Source organism: Schistocerca americana, chromosome 7, assembly GCF_021461395.2.
Source record: "Schistocerca americana isolate TAMUIC-IGC-003095 chromosome 7, iqSchAmer2.1, whole genome shotgun sequence".
Classification (NCBI taxonomy): domain Eukaryota; kingdom Metazoa; phylum Arthropoda; class Insecta; order Orthoptera; family Acrididae; genus Schistocerca; species Schistocerca americana.
Window position 1 is genome coordinate 12,034,842 of NC_060125.1, and position 21,933 is coordinate 12,056,774.

Genomic DNA, 21,933 nt, shown 5'->3' on the forward strand with positions numbered 1-21,933 from the left:
TGATGTTATTTCAGTGATAAGAAAACAGAGTCAAATTTACACAGAACTTATCAGTTTGAGCCCACTTATCAACACAGCAATGCACCCTGTCTGGCCTGGACAGTGCGGGAGGATGTCGTAAAGCTGCTGCATACCCTCCTGAGAAAGGTGATCCACAACTGTTGTAACTGGACATTGCAATCATGGATACAGGCAGTGGGATGGAGTTGACGTCCATGTTGGTCCCATAATGTTCTATCGGGGACAGATATGGGGATTTTTCTGGCCACAGGAGTATATCAACATCACGCAGACAACTTAAAGAGACACACACTACATGTGGACAAGCACTGGCCTGTTGAAAAATAGCACCACAATACTATTACACACTGCTGTACCATCAGAGTTCCCTCGGCCATTACAAGCCGTGACCTGAAGTCATACCCAATGGCTCCCCACACCATGGGACTGCTTTGTGACCCCCCCCCCCCCCAAAATGTGGAAGAATGGGACCTCTCCCCATCTCCCCGGGTCACTGTCGAACTTCTCCACGATAGTCATTTGGAGCAGTGCAGGACTGGGACTCATTAGTGAACATAATGTGACACCATTCATTAGCAGTCCGTACTTCTCGATCATGGCACCACTTCACATGCAGTCATTTGCTTGGGTGTTAATGGCAGCCTATGTGCAGGACGGCAATTCCATAGTCTGGCTGCTCCTAGCTGTATGACACAGCATGTTGCAAGGAGTCTATTACAGTGAACTCCTGTTTATCCTAAATGATCGGGACGGTGGCCGGTTCCGATAACAAAAATTTCAGATAAATCAAAGTCCCCCTGTTTTCACATGTGAACACTCCAAATTGCATCAATATTGCGAAATACGATCGTAAAACGTGCGTAGGGTATGTAAAACGTTACTGATATGGTTGCAAATAACCCTGCACTTTTTTACTGAAAAAATTGTGTTGACATGTTAAAAAGGCACCAAACTATGATTGAAAACTCAAAGTTTTTAAGTGCTGTATAACAAAGCTCGTTTATTTTGCATTCTTACAGAAAAAATCTCCCTTATTTGGCAGCAGGAAATAACAGGAGTTTTAATTTTATTACCTACTCTTTTGAGTAAAAAATAAACTACTGAACAAAATTATGAAACAAATCTAAAGATTACTCAAAGGAACAAAAAGTCTGTCTAGAGGAACTTTCAAGAAAATTAAAAAAAAAAAAAAACTTTTTAAGTTATGGACATAGAAGTTCTAGGATGCTTCATTAGAGTTTATTTTTTGGTAACGAAGTCACAAACGTCTTTTTTTTTGTTTTTTTGCTTGAGAAACTATTGCTGCAACAATACATCTCCAACGTTGAAATCAAACTATTTCAAGATAAATCGTCTCCGCCTGTTGGCTGATGTACTCCAGGGCAGTTTGGATCACTTCGTAACAGAATGTGTGAGGAATATTTTTCTCTGATTCATCATCAGAAACATAGTCTTCTGACACTTTATGATCGGTCACAATTTGGACGATTTCATCCTCAGTCACATGAAAAAATGCCATTTTCTATCCACTCTTCAATGTCTTCGAAGTGTGTGTCTTTACAACCAGCTTCTCCAGTAAATTCACCAAAATTATGTCAGCTTGAGTTTCGGTGTTGCCTCCTCCTTCCCACCACTTAGGTTGCCTTACGATCTAAGAGTTTTTTCCAAGACCTAACAAGAGGAACTGGAGGAATTAGATTCCAAGCTTCAGCAATCAATGAATGACACTTAAAACATCGATTTTTTTAAGAGCTTCCACAAAATCATCTGCAGCATCAATCACACCTATTAATTATTCCAGCATCTTGCGTCTGTAATGTTTTTCCATCGCCTCAAGAATACCTTGGTCCATTGGTTGACATAGAGATGTGACATTTTGTGGGAGAAATACAACTTTGATATCCCCATCTTGCAGATCACCTGGGTGAGAAGGAGCATTGTCCACAAGAAGTAGCACTTTTCAAGGAAGTCCTTTTCCTTCCATGTAATTTACTACAGTTGGAACAAACTCTGCCTGGAACCACTCTCTGAAGATGGCACTGTTCATACATGCCTTAAGACTGACTCGTGTACCTCAGTGGCAAACTGGTTGGTTGGTGTCTAAATGCTCTTGGTGTTTTGGATTTGCCAATTAAAGTAAGACACAGTTTATGATTGCCAGTGGCATTACTGCAAGCGAGGACAGTAAATCTTTCTTTGATTTTTTTGTATCTGGAAGCCATTTCTTCTTCTTTAGAGGCAAGGGTTTTCGTTGGCAGCACTTTGTAATTCAACCCAGTTTCATCACATTTGTAAAGTTGATTGTCAGTATAACCTCCTTTGTCAATGATTGTGTGCAGTTTCTTCTTAAAATCAGCATAGCAGCTTCATCCCCAGATAATGATTTGGCACTGATGGCAATTTCATGGATGCCATGCTGCTTCTTGAAATGATCCTGCCAGCCATTACTTCCGAGGAATTCTTGCTTCTTTCCTTCTATCAGCTCATTAGCTCATTTTGACAAATTAGAGGACCTGAAACTGACACACCTTTGGCTCTTATTTATTCGTGCCACAAAAATAATGCCTCTTCTAACTGAGGATGTGCACCTTTTCTCATTGCTTTTCAAGATTTCACTGCGCTGCCCAATGCTTGGATGGAACAAAATTTTTAAATTCCTGATCAATTTGTCTTCCAATCAGTAATTGTACTCCTACTCTGCAGCAACTTTTGTGGGTGGCTCACCAGCATCAATTCTCTGCAAAGTGTGAAGCTCTTTTTCCAACAAGATCGCATTCATTTTATGTTTCGTGCCTGTAGTCACGTTCAGTGTTCTTTCTACAGACACTCGACTGAGTCCTTTATGGTTTTTGGCCCCTTTTATCTCTGGACACTTTAAGGCACATAGTGGGAGCACGAAACCTCAAATCAGAAACACACAGATGCACAACTTGACAACACTCGAGATGCACTAGACAAACTTTTGACTTTTGAAACCAGGCTGTGGCAGCCATCAAATGAAAGCATTCGATACATCTATGCCATTTCCTCTGTTCTACCCAAGCCCACGTGGCAACACAACAGGGTGTTGTACATTCACTGTTAAACACTCAGCTTTGATGTACCGACAACAAGTGGAAAGTGTTAGGGGGCGCACTCTAATTGTCGGTTTTGACAGGGCTACGTTGCGCTGCATAGAACAATACTGTATGTACTGTACTACCAAGGAGTTCCAATAGATGGCAGTGGCATGAAACCATGCAATATGAATAAGAAACACACTAGAGCTTCAACCAACACACGCACGAATTGACGATACTTGGACTTTTGACACGCACCAGTGCACTGATTAGCAGTAGATTGCCAAAAAACACCAGCAAATGCTTGGCTCCAGGTGCACGCAAACTGAAACTTGTCAAGTGTCAATCTAGCTAGCCAAAAGTGTAGCTGCACGAGAGTTTACTGTACTTGTTCTCAGATGGCAGTCACAGATGTGAACAGGTTACAATGTACTCAGTACACTACACAGTGATGCTCCCTTGTAGTGGTCTCATGTAGTCAACTGGAACATTGATGATGAGTATGCCCTTACTTTCCAACATCAGGCCACTGTCAGATCCAAATACTCCAAAAATACAGATGTTGCAAGGTTTAACCAGGCGACCAAATGGACATCCACAATGAGGTTTCTTTCAAACTCTCATCAGATAATGCTGTCTCACACCAATATGCAGCACCTTCATATCCTCCAGAGTGATGATTCATCTGACGCTATTTGCATCCCTTATATACCACATGATGCTTGCTAAACAGCAATAAAAACAAAGAACACTAATGAATAATGAAGGAAAAGACAGACTGTTACTTACCATAAAGAAGATACCTTAGGCTGCAGATGGGCAGAATTAAAAGACACTTACATAAAGCTTTCAGCCACAGCCTTCACCAGTAAGTAGTAATCTGCCTTTTCCAATATTGTTGATATTCCTACTGGAGTTTCCATTGTTTCAAGGACACTGATGCTTTTCTGTGAGTGTTTGCTTTATGATGTTTTCTGCATTTTAGCTTTTTTTTAAAAAAAGAAAAAAAAAGAAAGAAAGAAAGAAAAAAAAAGGATTTGTTGCTGGAAAACTTCTGAAGTCCAATAAAGGAGTTACAACAGCCATATATGGTTATCTGGTGGACCTTGCAGAACCAAATTCTAGGGCTGAAATATCTTGTTGACCAATGGGCATTAATCAGAATGAATACTAAATAAAAATTAAATCCAAGTTTACACAAAAAACACAGGTTCTATCACTGTTGTTTTTCGTTCTATTTTGCTCTTATGTTTGCTATGACTTGTTAAACAGAAATTTTCTTTCTATCTATAGAGTTACATTTGCTGTAATGTATCTTACCTCGATGTTGTTTCTTCCTTCTTCTCACTGCTGCCCCAATCATGGCAAGCAAGTCATCCTCACTGCATTTGCTTCGTATTGCATCTCTGAAACAACTGTTAAAACACCCGTTAAACAGTACCAGGCAATTACCACACAGTGAAATGTTGGTACACTAAAAAGGAAGAAAAACTTTGCAGAAATCTTCAACAGTAATCTTGTAGTCTGCAGTAGGCAACAGCAGGATAACAAACCCACTGGACAAGAATGGGAAAGTCATGATAGAAGTTACTTTTATTTTTATAAATAAACAGGTATCTTACACAAATGCTCAAGAGTGTACATAGGATCTTGGGCTGAAGAGGTGGAGCAGAAACTGACATTAGTTTTGTTGAAGAGGGAGTACTGGAACACAGCACAATTTCTTGCAAAATGAAGCCAAATTTATTGATAAACTCTTAATTAATTGCCAAGCTCACTAATGTGATCATTTTACAACAGGTACTTACTGCTTGGAGTATATGTGACTTTTCAGGCTTGCCTGATAGATCTGTTGCAAAAACACTTTGGGTTCCCCACCAGATAACATTATGCAAGTCCCTCCCTCAATATTTCAGTGACACAACGTTTTGGCATCTTCAGGTGATGGTGATTTCCACCATCACTGCTGCAAGATGGAACTGGCAATTTCCACATGACAGCTTTGAAATTTATCATGTGGATGACTATGACCATCATACACTCCGGGAAATGGAAAAAAGAACACATTGACACCGGTGTGTCAGACCCACCATACTTGCTCCGGACACTGCGAGAGGGCTGTACAAGCAATGATCACACGCACGGCACAGCGGACACACCAGGAACCGCGGTGTTGGCCGTCGAATGGCGCTAGCTGCGCAGCATTTGTGCACCGCCGCCGTCAGTGTCAGCCAGTTTGCCGTGGCATACGGAGCTCCATCGCAGCCTTTAACACTGGTAGCATGCCGCGACAGCGTGGACGTGAACCGTATGTGCAGTTGACGGACTTTGAGCGAGGGCGTATAGTGGGCATGTGGGAGGCCGGGTGGACGTACCGCCGAATTGCTCAACACGTGGGGCGTGAGGTCTCCACAGTACATCGATGTTGTCACCAGTGGTCGGCGGAATGTGCACGTGCCCGTCGACCTGGGACTGGACCGCAGCGACGCACGGATGCACGCCAAGACCGTAGGATCCTACGCAGTGCCGTAGGTAACCGCACCGCCACTTCCCAGCAAATTAGGGACACTGTTGCTCCTGGGGTATCGGCGAGGACCATTCGCAACCGTCTCCATGAAGCTGGGCTACGGTCCTGCACACCGTTAGGCCGTCTTCCGCTCACGCCCCAACATCGTGCAGCCCGCCTCCAGTGGTGTCGCGACAGGCGTGAATGGAGGGACGAATGGAGACGTGTCGTCTTCAGCGATGAGAGTCGCTTCTGCCTTGGTGCCAATGATGGTCGTATGCGTGTTTGGCGCCGTGCAGGTGAGCACCACAATCAGGACTGCATACGACCGAGGCACACAGGGCCAACACCCGGCATCATGGTGTGGGGAGCGATCTCCTACACTGGCCGTACACCACTGGTGACCGTCGAGGGGACACTGAATAGTGCACGGTACATCCAAACCGTCATCGAACCCATCGTTCTACCATTCCTAGACCGGCAAGGTAACTTGCTGTTCCAACAGGACAATGCACGTCCGCATGTATCTCGTGCCACCCAACGTGCTCTAGAAGGTGTAAGTCAACTACCCTGGCCAGCAAGATCTCCGGATCTGTCCCCCATTGAGCATGTTTGGGACTGGATGAAGTGCCGTCTCACGCGGTCTGCACGTCCAGCACGAACGCTGGTCCAACTGAGGCGCCAGGTGGAAATGGCATGGCAAGCCGTTCCACAGGACTACATCCAGCATCTCTACGATCGTCTCCATGGGAGAATAGCAGCCTGCATTGCTGCGAAAGGTGGATATACACTGTACTAGTGCCGACATTGTGCATGCTCTGTTGCTTGTGTCTATGTGCCTGTGGTTCTGTCAGTGTGATCATGTGATGTATCTGACCCCAGGAATGTGTCCATAAAGTTTCCCCTTCCTGGGACAATGAATTCACGGTGTTCTTATTTCAATTTCCAGGAGTGTATTTAGAATTCAGAGGATTTCATAGAATACCTGAAGATGCTTAAACTAGAACTTTCAGATCTTTTAGTTAGCTCAAATGTTATATCATTACTTACAAAAGTGCCCCTGCAGCCCTCATTAGAGGTTATTAACAGCAAGTTTGAGAAAGAAATTGTGGTGCTGTTTAAACATGTGCATACCTCATCCTATTTCTTATGTAACACCAACTACTTTAATCAAGTGGACAGTGTTCCCATGGGAGATCCTCTATTTCCCTTAGTAAATATCCAACATTCCTCCTTCTGGCAGAATGCTGAAGAGACATTTGTGGTGTGGCCCACATAATACAGACACTACCTATGTCCCTGCAGCATTTGCACTCGCTCCATCTGAATATTCAGTTCACTGTGGAAGTACAAAAAGATAGCAGCTTACCATTCCTGGATGTCACAGTTAGAAGAAAAGCTGACAGAACACTGGGGCATAGTCTCTACTGCAAACTGATACACGCAGAGTTATATTTGCGGTCCAAAAGTTGCCATCACCCTGCACAATGTGGTAGTGTCTTACACTCCCTGGCACATAGAGCACACGTGATCTCAGATACCAACAGTCTGCCTGGTGAACTGTAAAACCTAATAACAGTGTTGCAGCAGAACGTTTATTCTTGTAAATAGATTTGCAATGTGTTCTGAGCAAAGCAAGTTCAGTGTAGGGATGTAAATGAAGATACTTAGACAAGCATTGCAAATGGCTTTCTTACCATATTTCAGTGGCATGTTTTCAAAAATAGAAAGAATCGCTAGGAGAAACAGAATCAAGTGTGTTTTTCGTCTACCAGCGAAACTAAGGAAGTGTTTGTGTTAAGTTAAAGACAATCTTGACCCTAGAAAACATAGATCATATATAAGATCTGATGCCATTATGGGAAATCTTATATAGGGCAGACACCTCACATTGTGCAAGAACACTGTGTTCAACAGCACTGACAAAAATGCCACCCAGTAAATTAGTGGTAGCAGAGCACTGCCTGAATACAGGGCACCACACGTTTCCCAAGAGGCCATACGGTGGGCAATCTTACCAACAGGAATATGGAATTTTGACTAAGCACTGCCCAGAATCCAGCACTGACTGCCATGAAATTAAAACAGTAGAAACCAGATCCTCCGATGTATGACCTGATGCAGCACCTTGCAGAGAGTTAATTCAGCTTTTAACCACACGAGTGTCCAGAAGTGCAGTCATTGCCCACAACACATAAGCAGAAGGCTACTATGAATGGCATTTCCATCCAACTGGGAGTGCCTGTCCACACATTCGTACTCCTGCTTCTAGCCTGACAAATTTCAATTCTGCTGTGCGAATATCACCAGTCACATCTTGCAGCAGTGATGACAGGACCCACCACTACCTGAAGATGACGAACAGTTGTGTTGGTGAAATATTGCGAGGCTTGCACAAAGTTATTCAGTGGCCAATCTGAGAAGATTTGTATACATTATTTTTCTGTGACACAGGTATTGTGCAGCAAAATGTGATAACTTTCTGCATTTGCCTTTTTGTAAATTTCAAAATACCCCAAAAATTGGTGAGAAACACTGAACATATGACGTAACCAGATGACATACCCCACAGCATGTGCAGCAGTCGGGGTTGAGTGTAAAGGAATGATTGAGCAGTGCAATACTTTCATTTGAGAAAACAGAGCAAATTTCAAAACATTTTGTAAATATGATCTGTTGTAAATGTAGATGTTACAAAATTACTGTCCTTGCTGTAATCAAGCAAAAGCAGTTCTGATTTTGTGTTTTTTGCTTCTGTCACTTCTCTTTTTGTTTACAGACATTAGTTAGTAAAGAAAACAAAGGTCATTTAATGGCGATGATGCTATTCTGAAGTTTACACTCATCTACTTATGGTAGGTTTTCATTGTACTGTACTTTGCAAGAAATCAAGGAAACTGCAAGACCGGTAAATAAAATAATAAACTTCAATATAAATACATAATTGTTTAACACAATGAAAAAATACTGCCTGCCAGATGCAAGACGCAAATCCTGAACGCCATCACTAAAGTCGCACACATGTATCCGTAGCCACAACGATATGAATACTTGACTTGGGTTGGGATGATCAAGTGTGACAGACCAAGAGGCTCAACCACTGCAAGCATGGCAAGGTACATCATCTGGTGACATTTGTCATTCGCTTTTGACACATTTCCCAACATTTGTATCGTATCCAACATTTGTGATCCACTGTGTCTTGTATTAAATTACTTGTCTCAGGGTCATCTACAGTGCTTTGGAGGTTTTTAAATGTTAATACGCATCACCCTGTGTGTGTGTGTGTGTGTGTGTGTGTGTGTGTGTGTGTGTGAGTATGTGTGTGTATGTGTGTGTTTATATATATGAAACAAATACTAACAAAGAGATAGAGGGCCTGGTGAGTACTTACCTCAGCTCAGTACAGCCGATAGATACACAAAACAGAACAGAAAATTGACGTATCCTAGCTTTCGGAACTTCGTTCCTTCATCAGGGAGGACAGAGGGGAAAAAAGGGGAAGAAGGGAAAGTGGATTCAGTTATTCACAACCCAGGTTATGAAGCAACAGGGGAAAGGTAAACAGGGAGGGTAGCAAAGATGGAGGCATGGATGTCAGAGGGAAGCCAAAGATATTCTACTGTAATTACTGTGCCAGCTTCAAACCAAGGAGGATGAATACAGAAGTAAAGAGGTACATAGTATAAAGATAAACACAACTATGTAGGATAAAAAGATGTGTGAATGGCTAAAGTGGAAAGGGAAAGAGGAGAAGACTAAAGAGTAAATGGGAGTGAGGTTGGTTAACATAGGTTCAGTCCAGGGGGATGGCGGGATGAAAGGATGTGTTGGAGTGCAAGTTCCCATCTCCGCAGTTCCGAGGTACTGGTGTTGGGTGGGAGAAGCCAAATGGCACATATGGTGTAGCAGGTTCCTAGGTCCCTAGAATTATGCTGGAGGGCATGCTCCGCAACTGGGTATTGGACATCTCCTAGGTGGACAGTTCGTCTGTGCCCATTCATGCGCTCAGCCAGTTTAGTTGTCGTCATACCAATGTAAAAGGCTGTGCAGTGCAGGCATGTCAGCTGATAAATGACGTGCTGTCTCACATGTGGCCCTGCCTTGAGTTGTGTATGTTATACCAGTAGCGGGGCTGGAGTAGTTGGTTGTGGGGGGATGCATGGGGCAGGTTTTGCATCGGGGTCGGTTACAGGGGTAGGAACCGCTGGGTAGAGAAGGTGGTCTGGGAATATTGTAGGGTTTGACAAGGATGTTACGGAGGTTAGGGGGTCGGCAAAAGGCAACTCTGGGTGGTGTGGGGAGAATATTGTCAAGGGATGATCTCACTTCAGGGCTTGACTTGAGAAATTCATATCCGTGGCGGAGTAATTAGTTGATGTATTCGAGGCCAGGATAATATTTTGTGACAAGGGGGATGCTTCTGTGTGGTCTGGGGGTAGTAACATTGTTGTTGGGTGGGGAGGAATGTATTGTTTGGGAGATCTGTTTGTGGACAAGGTCTGCAGGATAGTTGTGGGAGAGGAAAGCACTGATATATAATATAATACAGGGAAACATTCCAAATGGGAAAAATATATCTAAAAACAAAGATGATGTAACTTACCAAACGAAAGCGTTGGTATGTTGATAGACACACAAACAAACACACACACAAAATTCAAGCTTTCGCAACCCACAGTTGCTTCATCAGGAAAGAGGGAAGGAGAGGGAAAGACGAAAGGATGTGGGTTTTAAGGGAGAGGGTAAGGAGTCATTCCAACCCTGGGAGTGGAAAGACTTACCTTAGGGGGGAAAAAGGACAGGTATACACTCGCACACACACACACACACACACACACACACACATGTATCCATCCGCACATATACAGACACAAGCAGGGTATATGTGCGGATGGATATGTGTGTGTGTGTGTGTGTGTGTGTGTGTGTGTGTGTGTGTGTGCGAGTGTGTGTGTGTGTGTGTGTGTGTGTGTGGCATACTGGTCTGAACTATGCAGTCTTCAAATGGAAGTTTTTTGATCACTCCTTATTTTGCACCCTGCCACCTTGGCAATATGTACCGCAAATCATCAGACAGACGACCTTCCTGCATGCTTCGAGCATCCCCCGGTGCTGTTCCGAACCAATGCTAATCTTTGTAACTGTGACGAGCAGTGTGCAGATTGCATCTTTGTATCCCACAAAGAGGTGACAGTTCCCAGTGGCATGAATGGTTACTGTTTATTGACTGTCACTGAGTTGGTGAGTCATTTGCTACATTGTGGCCCACCTGTTCGCTGCTAAAGCCATGCTAGTCAGTGGTAACCCCTGTCAATGATATCCTGTTGCCCATAGCAGTTCACTCTGCTGATTGTGGTAGTATTTTCCTTGAATAAATCTGCTCACAGTACACCTTTGACACTGTGGTACAAGAAAGCCCAATGACTACACACCCATATAGAATAAGTGTCTCGAGCCATGGTTACCCACGATATGGCAGTGATAAAATCACCCTGTGATCAACCGTCACACTGCAGCTGTAAGCTGCACCTTCTTTTTCAGAATACTCAGGTTTATTAATTTGAAGTAAATCAGATCTTTTGCAGAAAGGTTTAACAAAAAGAGCACATCCACGAAAGGATGAAACCATGTCTAATTAACTGGAACACAAAATTAATAATTAGTGGTGACAAAGATCCTCTGCAATAAAAAATAATGTCCACTTACTTCATGTATTAGTCTTCAAGTGACAGAATATATGTAACTGTGTCCTTCTTATTTACACTGATTAAACAATGGAAATTCCAGGTAGGAATATCAACAGTGCAGAGAAAGATAGATCACTATTTACCATAAAGAAAACAAAGTTGCACACAGGCACAACACACAAGCAAGCACTCCACGCGCGCACGCACGCACACACACACAAAGAAAAAAAAACTGCCAAGTCCAGCAGCTAGGGGCAAGCTACTGGAGTTGTCAGTCATATGTGTGTGACACGTGCTTGCCTGTGTGTATGAATGTGTGTGTTTCTCTGTATCTCTTTTGCTGATGAAGGCTGTGACCGAAAGCTTTGTGTAAGTGCCTTTTTAATTGTGCCTGTCTACAATGTAACATGTCTCCTTTACAGTAAGCAGCAATCTATGTTTTCCTATATTTTTCATTTACACAGATGTAATTAACAAATCAGAGTCTATTTATTCCAGAGAAGTGACAGTTTGTTCATGACAGTTCAGCACAAATCTGATTTTTTATATACAGCAAGGCTACCTATAAATTATTCTGTGTGCCAGTGTTCATGCTGACTATAGGGATTCACACGGATCATGTGTAATTTGACATCTGGTCCTGTAAACTTACTTCTGCTCAACGTGAAAAATTCTCCAATCCACATTTTATAATTAACCTTAGCATATCAAATAATGCACCCTTCGATATAACTGCTTATTGTTCACTTCCCATCACTCTATTCCCAATGTCAACCCAGTTGACCTCTTCTTCTAATCCAAAAACCATGGTTGACTCAATGTTTGCTATTGCAAGCTATTGCTATTGCAGCACAAAAGTGCCAGAGGCACCAGTAATGATATATAATTAAAAATACTAGAAAGTAAGGCTCACTGGTCCGTACATGCTAAGACAAACACTACAAGTGTGTAAGACACCGCGCTCTCACACAACAAGTACAAGGTCTGAATACATTCCATTTACGATACACTAAACTGTTTCATTCACGGTGCAATATACATACTCTCTCCCCAATAAACAGAATAGTTATAACTCAATTGTTCACAAGTGTATATTACGACTCTTGCCACCGCTATGCAGTCAGTATGCCACAGGGGTGCCATAGAAAGGGATCAGGTTCAATTCCTTGTAGAGCCGGGAAATTCTGCTCGGTGGACGGACTGGAATAGGGTACACTCTGCTTGTAGTTCCAGCTGAGGAGCTACTCAAGTGAGAAGCAGTGTCTTCAACTTCTGGAAGTTGATAACAGCCTGGAGAGTTGTATACTGACCCCCTAACTCTCCATAGATACGAGGGTCGGTCAAAAAGTAATGCCTCCCATTTTTTTTCTACTTAAAGAAATTAAGTTAAGTGAAAAATTTGAATTTGGCGCCATTCCTCAAACCTTCTTCTGCAATCCACTGCAGTAGTAACTTTCTGTGTCAACAGGTGGCAGCACAGCAGAAGTTTGTAAGATGGGTGACATCGATGTTCGTTTGAGACAGCGTTGTGTGATTGAATTCTTGAATGCAGAAGGTGAAACGCCCATACGCATTCATGAAAGACTGAAGAAGGTGTATGGTGTTGTGACAGTGGATGTCAGCACTGTTAGACGATGGGTTCGTCGTAAGGAAGCTGAAGGGCAAACACCGTTGACTGACGAAAAGCGGAGCGGCAGGCCGGTGAGTGCAGTGACTCCAAACAATATTCAGCAAGTTGATGACATCATTCGTGGTGACCGTCGGGTGACTGCAGATGAAGTGTGTCGCATTATTTCTCTTAGTAAAGGCAGTGTGATCACGATTATTAAACAATTGGGGTACTCAAAAGTTTGTGCACTGTGGGTTCCAAGAATGTTAACCGATCAGAATAAAGAGGCAAGGAAAACAATAGCCTCCCAACACTTGCAGCGCTTCCATTTGGAGGGAGATGAGTTTCTGAAAAAAATTGTGACCGGGGACGAAACATGGGTGCATTTTTTTGAGCCCGAATCAAAGAGGCAGTCAATGGAGTGGCGTCACACAAGCTCGCCGAGGAAGAAAAAATTCACAACTGTGCGATCGGCAGGGAAAGTTATGGCAACAGTTTTCTGGGATACAGAGGGTGTGATTCTGGTTGATTTTTTGGAGCAGGGATGCACAATAAATTCTGTTCAATACGTCACAACCCTCAACAAACTTAAAGCACGTCTTCAGCGAGTTCGCCCAACAAAATCAATGGCAGATGTTCTTCTTTTGCATGACAATGCAAGACCACACACCAGTCGTCACACCTCTGACGAGACTGTCAAAATTGGATGGGAAGTTTTGCCTCATCCCCCATACAGCCCTGACCTGGCACCATCAGACTTCCATCTGTTCGGGCCACTAAAAGAAGCTCATCATGGGATTCATTTTGAAGATGAGGAGGCCATCAAAACATCCGTGCGTCAATGGCTTAGGAAGCAGAGCTGTGATTTTTACCGTGCTGGGATACATGCCCTTGTTCAAAGATGGACCAAAACTGTAGAGATGGGTGGAGATTACATTGAAAAATGACAAAATGATCCTCAATGTTGTGGTTTTCAACCCATGTAATTGCATTTAAATTTCCTGACAATTAAACGTAGAAAAAAAAATAGGAGGCATTACTTTTTGACTGACCCTCGTATATAGTAGAGGACATCTCTCGAAGGGCATTGCGTGGTCTTCTGGGCCCAATGCAGAGTTCCTTTATCAATGTATATTGTATATCACCACTTGTACACACTCATCAGCACAGTACTATATTGTCTCTTCGCGTGGCAAATTTTTATTCCCTTGTTTCCAGATCAAGATTTTTCTTCTTCTTCTTCTTCTTCTTCTTCTTCTTCTTCTTCTTCTTCTTCTTTTTTTTTTTTTTTTTTTTTTTTTTTTTTTTTTTTTTTTTTTTTTTTTTTTTTTTTTTTTTACTTGTACCACACATATTCCACACGGTTTATGCTCACTCCTTCAATGATACTTCCTATCCTCCTCTAGTGTCCGAGTTGTCCCTGCTTTCCTGCGTGTTTGTTGGTTTAAACACCCTTGTTTCAAAAGAGTCTTGTCAACATTTTGTATTTTTATTTAGCAATTATTGTTTGAGCCTTATAGGCGAATGTCACAAGATATTGTCAACCACTGCATTCACTAGATTGGAATGGGGTTCATGGTAACTTATCAATTCATTTTTTAAGTTGCTGTTATCTTTTTCGTCTTATCTTGGACTAGCTTTTCCATACTCCCACTCTATTTTACGTAGTCAAACAGTTATCTGCCCTTGCAAACTTGCTCCTTTACTACCAAGTTAACTAATACTGGGCAGCCTAACAGAAGTTCCAATATCCAGTCTTTCACCACAATTCACCTACACACACTTTTCACTCACTGATTTTCTTTTTTCAATGTCATAAATATTTTGCTTTCACAGACTGCTGTGCTATGAACATAAAATTGTAGGAACATCTGCCTCACAGGTCATTTTTTTTTTTTATTAAAGAATATGTTCCTTGCTTATTCCTATTTGCTTCTGATACATTTCCATTCTCACTTTTATTTTGTTTTGATCCATTTCTTTTTTCTTTGATAGACAAGTCAAACAACAATGGCAATATGTTGCAGCCCCTTGTGTTTCACCCTACTTACTACGAACTTACTTTTCTTAGCTTCCAATTTTATTAGTCATTTGGTTTTTAAGATACTTAAATTAATTGTTTGTCCCTGTATTTTTATATCTTATTTTACCTTCGGTTGATAAAGGATTTCTGGTATGCTCACAAAGAGAGAGCTGATTCTTCCCACCCCTCACCCCCCTTACCTTGTCCTGAAGCAAACTTATCGCCAAGTATCTTGCAGTTTTTTTCCTATTATTAATCTCTTAGTCTAGTCATCAATTTAAAAGTGTCAGTTGTTGGTCCCATTGTCTAATAATTTGTACATTTATACACATGAAGTTCCAATTTTTATTTGGAACATATAGACTCTGATAATCATGAATCACAGTTCAAATGGCTCTGGGCACTATAGGACTTAACATCTGAGCCAAGGCAGGATTCAAACCTGCGACCGTAGCAGTCACGCAGTTCTGGACTGAAGCGCCTAGAACCGCTCGGCAACAGTGGCTGACGAATCATAGTTACCATCACATGGACAGAAATATTGTGTTAACTTTATTACAACATAGGGACATAACTAAAAATGTCTTTACATAATTTCCAGTTCTGATTACTTTCCTTTAATTTAATCTCACAAATAGGTTAGTGTAACATGATGTTGACAGAGGCAAATTATATATACTCACAAATTATTTAGCTAGAGGTATCTGGTTTGTATGTCTGGGAGGGAGGAGGGTGCAAGCTGAAAACTTCAAGAAAAGATTACTCATTTCATACCTGCTGGATTTAACTGCAGTTTATCTCTTCCATATACCAACCACATACCTAATGTGCATGGCAAACAGTTTGAAAGTATTATTCTATACTCAGCATTTGGAACTATCAGTTCCTTAATGAGAGAGGAAAGAGGGATAAGTTTCTGAAGGTCTCAAAGGTCACTCGGACTCCATGACTAATGTGAGGACAAGAGGAACAAATGTGTCTATAAGAAGTTTTGGAATTTCACCTCCTGGAGGTAAAATACTGATCAGTCTGTCAGTCTTCTAGTAATTTTATGGTTTCCTCACATGAATTTTCACTTGGACACGATTATTCTATGTTTCATCACTCACCTGAGAGATATCTCTGAATTCCCAAAGAGACACACCTTCAAATTGCCATCAGCTGTTATCCGTAAACGGTTGCACGTGCCACAGAAGTGTTCACTCATTGAGGTAATAAATCCGACATGTCCCTTGAAGCCCGGCACATGGTATGCCTGCAAAAAGAAATTGTAAGAAAATAGCTACTGCTGTTGTGAAAATACTATAAATGTGTTGCTCACCAAGTGGAGGAAGGAGAAAATGTGCATTAAGGGGAGTTTGAACGCCATATCCTGACAATGTTAAATTTAGTGACTTAACTTCCCCGTATTTCAGGAACAACTGTAGCCATTGACAAGAAACTTTTACAGGACATTAAACTATATGTTCTGAGTCTTACAATAATTGCATTTCAGCCACTGCTTTTGGAAATACAATTTTTTAATTACACAGTTAAAATTTTGTGTACTTTTTTGTATGTTATTCTAAATAATTTTATTTATACATAACATTATGTTCTTCTTTTAGTTCAGAAGGCTCAGGATACATACTTAAAATTTGAATTCGCTATTCGAATTAGTTACTGAGATTTAGGGAAAAATGCAAGACAAAATGTAAATTTTCAGGAAGAGTTTTTAAAGTTTTAATAGACTGTAACTCAATATATGCTTAACATTTTATTTTTAGTCACTCAGAAGCACCCTGCACCATACTGTATATCATCCTCTTGATCTTTTTTAAGTTTTTTCTTGTTTTCTTCTTTCTGGACTCTGTAGTGGCCAACTGTGCTGCATACTCTGCTATACCAGTGCAAACCTTGTCCATCCATTCAAATTCTCTGATGCAGTTTGCTCCAGAATTAATTCCCATATGTTGTAGCACTTTCACGCTACCAATGTTGCCATCAGTAAAAGCAATAACAGCATGACTGACCCCCACTTTAGTGTCTTCATTACAAGAAAAACATTTTTTGGTCTACATCTACATCCATACTCCTCAAGCCACCTGATGGTGTAGGGTACCTTGAGTACCTCTATTGGTTCTCCCTTCTATTCCAGTCTCGTATTGTTCGTGGAAAGAAGCATTGTCGGTATGCCTATGTGCGGGCTCTAATCTCTCTCATTTTATCCTCATGGTCTCTTTGCGAGATATACGTAGGAGGGAGCAATATACTGCTTGACTCCTCGGTGAAAGTATGTTCTTGAAACTTCAACAAAAGCCCGTACCGAGCTACTGAGCGTCCCCCCTGCAGAGTCTTCCACTGGAGTTTATCTAACACCTCTGTAACTCTTTCCCGATTACTAAATGATCCTATAACGAAGCATGCTGCTCTCTGTTGGATCTTCTCTATCTCTTCTATCAACCCTATCTGGTACGGATCCCACACTGCTGAGCAGTATTCAAACAGTGGGCGAACAAGTGTACTGTAACCTAATTCCTTTGTTTTCGGATTGCATTTCCTTAGGATTCTTCCAATGAATCTCAGTCTGGCATCTGATTTACCCACGATCAACTTTATATGATCATTCCATTTTAAATCACTCCTAATGCATACTCCCAGATAATTTATGGAATTAACTGCTTCCAATTGCTGACCTGCTATATTGTAGCTAAATGATATGGGATCTTTCTTTCTATGTATTCGCAGCACATTACACTTGTCTACATTGAGATTCAATTGCCATTCCCTAAACCATGCATCAATTCGCTGCAGATCATCCTGCATTTCAGTACCATTTTCCATTGTTGCAACCTCTCGATATACCACAGCATCATCCGCAAAAAGCCTCAGTGAACTTCCGATGTCATTCACAAGGTCATTTATGTATATTGTGAATAGCAACGGTCCTACGACACTCCCCTGCAGCACACCTGAAATCACTCTTACTTCGGAAGACTTCTCTCCATTGAGAATGACATGCTACGTTCTGTTATCTAGCAACTCTTCAATCCAATCACATAATTGGTCTGATAGTCCATATGCTTTTATTTTGTTCATTAAACGATTGCGGAGAACTGTATCGAACGCCTTGTGGAAGTCAAGAAACACAGCATCTACCTGGGAACCCGTGTCCATGGCCCTCTGATTCTCGTGGACGAATAGCGCGAGCTGGGTTTCACACGATCGTCTTTTTCGAAACCCATGCTGATTCCTACAGAGTAGATTTCCAGTTTACAGAAAAGTCATAATATTCAAACATAATACATGTTCTAAAATTCTACAACTGATCGATGTTAGAGATATAGGTCTACAGTTCTGCACATCTGTTCGACGTCCCTTCTTGAAAATGGGGATGACCTGTGCCCTTTTCCAATTCTTTGGAACGCTACACTCTTGTAGAGACCTACAGCACATTACTGCAAGAAGGGGGGCAAGTTCCTTCACATACTCTGTGTAAAACTGAACTGGTATCCCATCAGGTCCAGCGGCCTTTCCTCTTTTGAGTGATTTTAATTGTTTCTCTATCCCTCAATTTCAATATCTACCATTTTGTCATCTGTGCGACAATCTAGAGAAGGAACTACAGTGCAGTCTTCCTCTGTGAAACAGCTTTGGAAAAAGACATTTAGTATTTCGGCTTTAGTCCACCATCCTCTGTTTCAGTACCTTTTTGGTCACAGAGTGTCTGGACATTTTGTTTTGATCCACCTACCGCTTTGACATAAGAGCAAAATTTCTTAGGATTTTCTGCCAAGTCAGTACATAGAACTTTACTTTCGAATTCATTTAACGCCTCTCGCATGGCCCTCCTCACATTACATTTCGCTTTGCGTAATTTTTGTTTGTCTGCAAGGTGTTGGCTATGTTTATGTTTGCTGTGAAGTTCCCTTTGCTTCCTCAGCAGTTTTCTAACTCGGTTGTTGTACCACGCTGGCTCTTTTCCATCTCTTATGAGCTTGATTGGCACATACTCATCTAACGCATATTGTACGATGGTTTTGAACTTTGTCCACTGATCCTCAACACTATCTGTACTTAAAACAAAACTTTTGTGTTGAGCCATCAGGTACTCTGAAATCAGATTTTTGTCACTTTTGCTAACCAGAAAGATTTTCGTACCTTTTTTAATATTTCTATTTATGGCTGAAATCATCGATGCAGTAACCGCTTTATGATCACTGATTCCCTGTTCTGCGTTAACCGTTTCAAATAGTTCGGGTCTGTTTGTCACTAATATGTTATCGCCATGCATCAGTTCTCTGTTTAACTGCTCAAGGTAGTTTTCAGATAAAGCTCTTAAAAAATTTCACTGGATTCTTTGTCCCTGCCACCCATTATGAAAGTTTGAGTCTGCCAGTCCATATCGGGCAAATTAAAATCTCCACCCAGAACTATAACATGTTGGGCAAATCTAATCGAAATATTTTCCAAATTATCCTTCAGGTGCTCAGCTACAACAGCTGCTGAGCCAGGGGGCCTATAGAGACATCCAATTACTATGTCTGAGCCTGGTTTAACCGTGACCTTCACCTAAATTATTTCACATTTCGGATCTCCGTCAACTTCCTTCGATACTATTGCACTTCTTATCACTTTAAACATGCCTCCCCCTTCACTTTCCAGCCTGTCTCTGCGGTATACATTCCAATCTGAGTTTAGAATTTATTATTGTTTACATAGGGTTTCAGCCAACTTTCTGTCCCTAGTACTATGTGGGCATTGTGACCGTTTATTAATGAGAGCAGTTCTGGGACCTTTCTATAGACGCTCCTGCAGTTTACTATTAGCACATTAATATTGTTATTCCCTGTTGCATTTTGTCTACTCCTACCTTGCCGCATCTCAGGAGGTGTCTTGTCGGGCCTAGGGAGGGAATTCTCTAACCTAAAAAACCCACATGTGCACTCCACACATACTCCGCTACACTTGTAGCCACTTCCTGCATGTAGTGCACGCGTGACCTATTCAGGGGGACCCTACATTTCTCCACCCGATAGCGGATGTCGAGAAATTTGCACCCCAGATCTCCGCAGAATCGTCTGAGCCCCTGGTTTAAGCCTTCCACTCGGCTCCAAACCAGAGGACCACTATCGGTTCTCGGAACGATACTACAAATAGCTAGCTCAGATTCCACCCCGCGAGGCTTTCCGCCTTCACCAACTCCACTAACCGCCTGTATGAACTGAGGATGACCTCTGAACCCAGACGGCAGGAGTCATTGGTGCCGACATGAGCAACAATTTGCAGTCGGGTGCACCCAGTGCTCTCTATCACTGCCGGCACGGCCTCCTCCACATCTCGGATGAGACCCCCGGCAAGCAGACAGAGTGAACACTGTCCTTCTTCCCCGACCTTTCCGCTATTTCCCTAAGGTGCTCCATCACCCGCCTAACGTTGGAGCTCCCAATAACTAATAAACCCCTCCCCCCATGTGCCTGCTCAGACCTTGCTGAAGGAGTGGCCACATGTCCACTCACAGGCAGAACAGGCGATGCCACACAGCCAGCCTCCACACTGACCCTCCGCCTCGTGCGCCGCGAATGCTGCTGAACCCGCCACTCCCCTTGGGAAGAGGGTGGCCCAACCGCGCCCGGTACCCGCAAAGATGTGTCGACAGAAGGGTCAGTGGGTGAAGCATGTATCACCTGGGGTGTACCATGCAAAGCACCAGACTCCCCACTGCCGCTACACTCCAAGGCAGCAGCCTGAAGATGGGTAACCGCGGCCATCAACACGTTCAGCTGTTCGCGAACAGTGGCCAGCTCCACCTGTGTCCATACACAGCAGTCACACATCCTATCCATCCTAAGAAATCAATTTACTGTAGAGAGTTAATCAACTTATAACTAGACTGCTAATTCACTAAAGGTGGCTGATAGTTGACTAAACTGTGGTTACTAGACACTTCCTGTAGAAAACAATGAAAATAGCCCTACCTGTCTCTGGACTGTATTGAAAACAAACACTAGCACTACTGGCACTATGGCTTACTAAACGGACTCTCTCTGACTGTATTCAAAACAAACACAAAATCTATGGAACACTATTACTAGCACTCGACAATAAAAAGCTTCCTAAAAGCAAAAACACATGGAAGAAGAAGTGACAAGTAAGAAAAATAGAGTTAATACTTAAATTAGCGTAGCTCGCTGCACAGCAGACATGACGCAGACGGCAGTTACGACAACACTGACACTATAAGATTATTGAACGACTCATTGGGATTTTGAGTCTGACAATGCAGACACTTCTTCAATAATTCCAGATTGCCAGGTCTCTGTAAACAGGTTTTATGATATCCACAACTGCTGCTGGGATAGAATGTTTATGGCTGTATGACCTGTTTAAGTACTGGGCATTGGGGTAATTGCACCATGAACCAGATCCAGGAGGGCAAAGATGGTGTACTGGTTTATCATCAGCTGACAGTCTCTGGAAGAAGGTAGCCCGTACTGCCTGCTTCAATTTCAACAAATCCTCAGTATTATTTCTAATGGCAATCTCATAATACTGTTGTAATTGATCAATCATTTTGTCTGTCAGCCTGCTTCTTATGGTCTTACCACCTGAAAGTTTCTTGTCTCTCAAACTTTGTTTCAACTTCCTCAATCTGGTACCCATCCTCTTCTGGACATGACCAACACATTCCAGTTCTGTGATAGGCTTCTCACCATAAGGCTGAGTGGCTACTACACTGTTATATGCATTTGAGTCTGCATAACCTAAGAACTTAGTGTAACACACTCGCCTTTAGTTTACAGATCGATTATAAATTTCAACAGCTGCACAGGCCTCCGTACGACTAGTTGTCCTTCATAATTTCTGTCACAGATATGCCCTTCTTCATGCCCTGATTTATACTTATAACAATGTTTGGTTAAAATCTGGAAATCTATTAGCTTTCCAGTATCCACACTGGTCACTGTAGCAACAGAATTCTTAGAAATGCAGCTGCGCTTCTACCAAGTGCCCCAAAAGCTACGGATATGTCAATCATACCATCG

The 21,933-nt window shown here is 42.2% G+C and overlaps 1 protein-coding gene across 1 annotated transcript in view; it reads right to left on the minus strand.

Annotated features, from left to right (window-relative positions):
* The window catches only part of LOC124621925 (molybdenum cofactor biosynthesis protein 1-like), a 43,490-nt gene that overhangs the window by 17,918 nt on the left and 3,639 nt on the right, over window positions 1-21,933 (minus strand). The window contains exons 2-3 of the mRNA XM_047147431.1: window positions 16,018-16,163; window positions 4,401-4,486 (exon numbers count right to left, since the gene is read on the minus strand). Coding sequence (XP_047003387.1) covers window positions 4,401-4,486; window positions 16,018-16,163 — 232 coding nt within the window. The remainder of the gene's footprint in view (window positions 1-4,400; window positions 4,487-16,017; window positions 16,164-21,933) is intronic.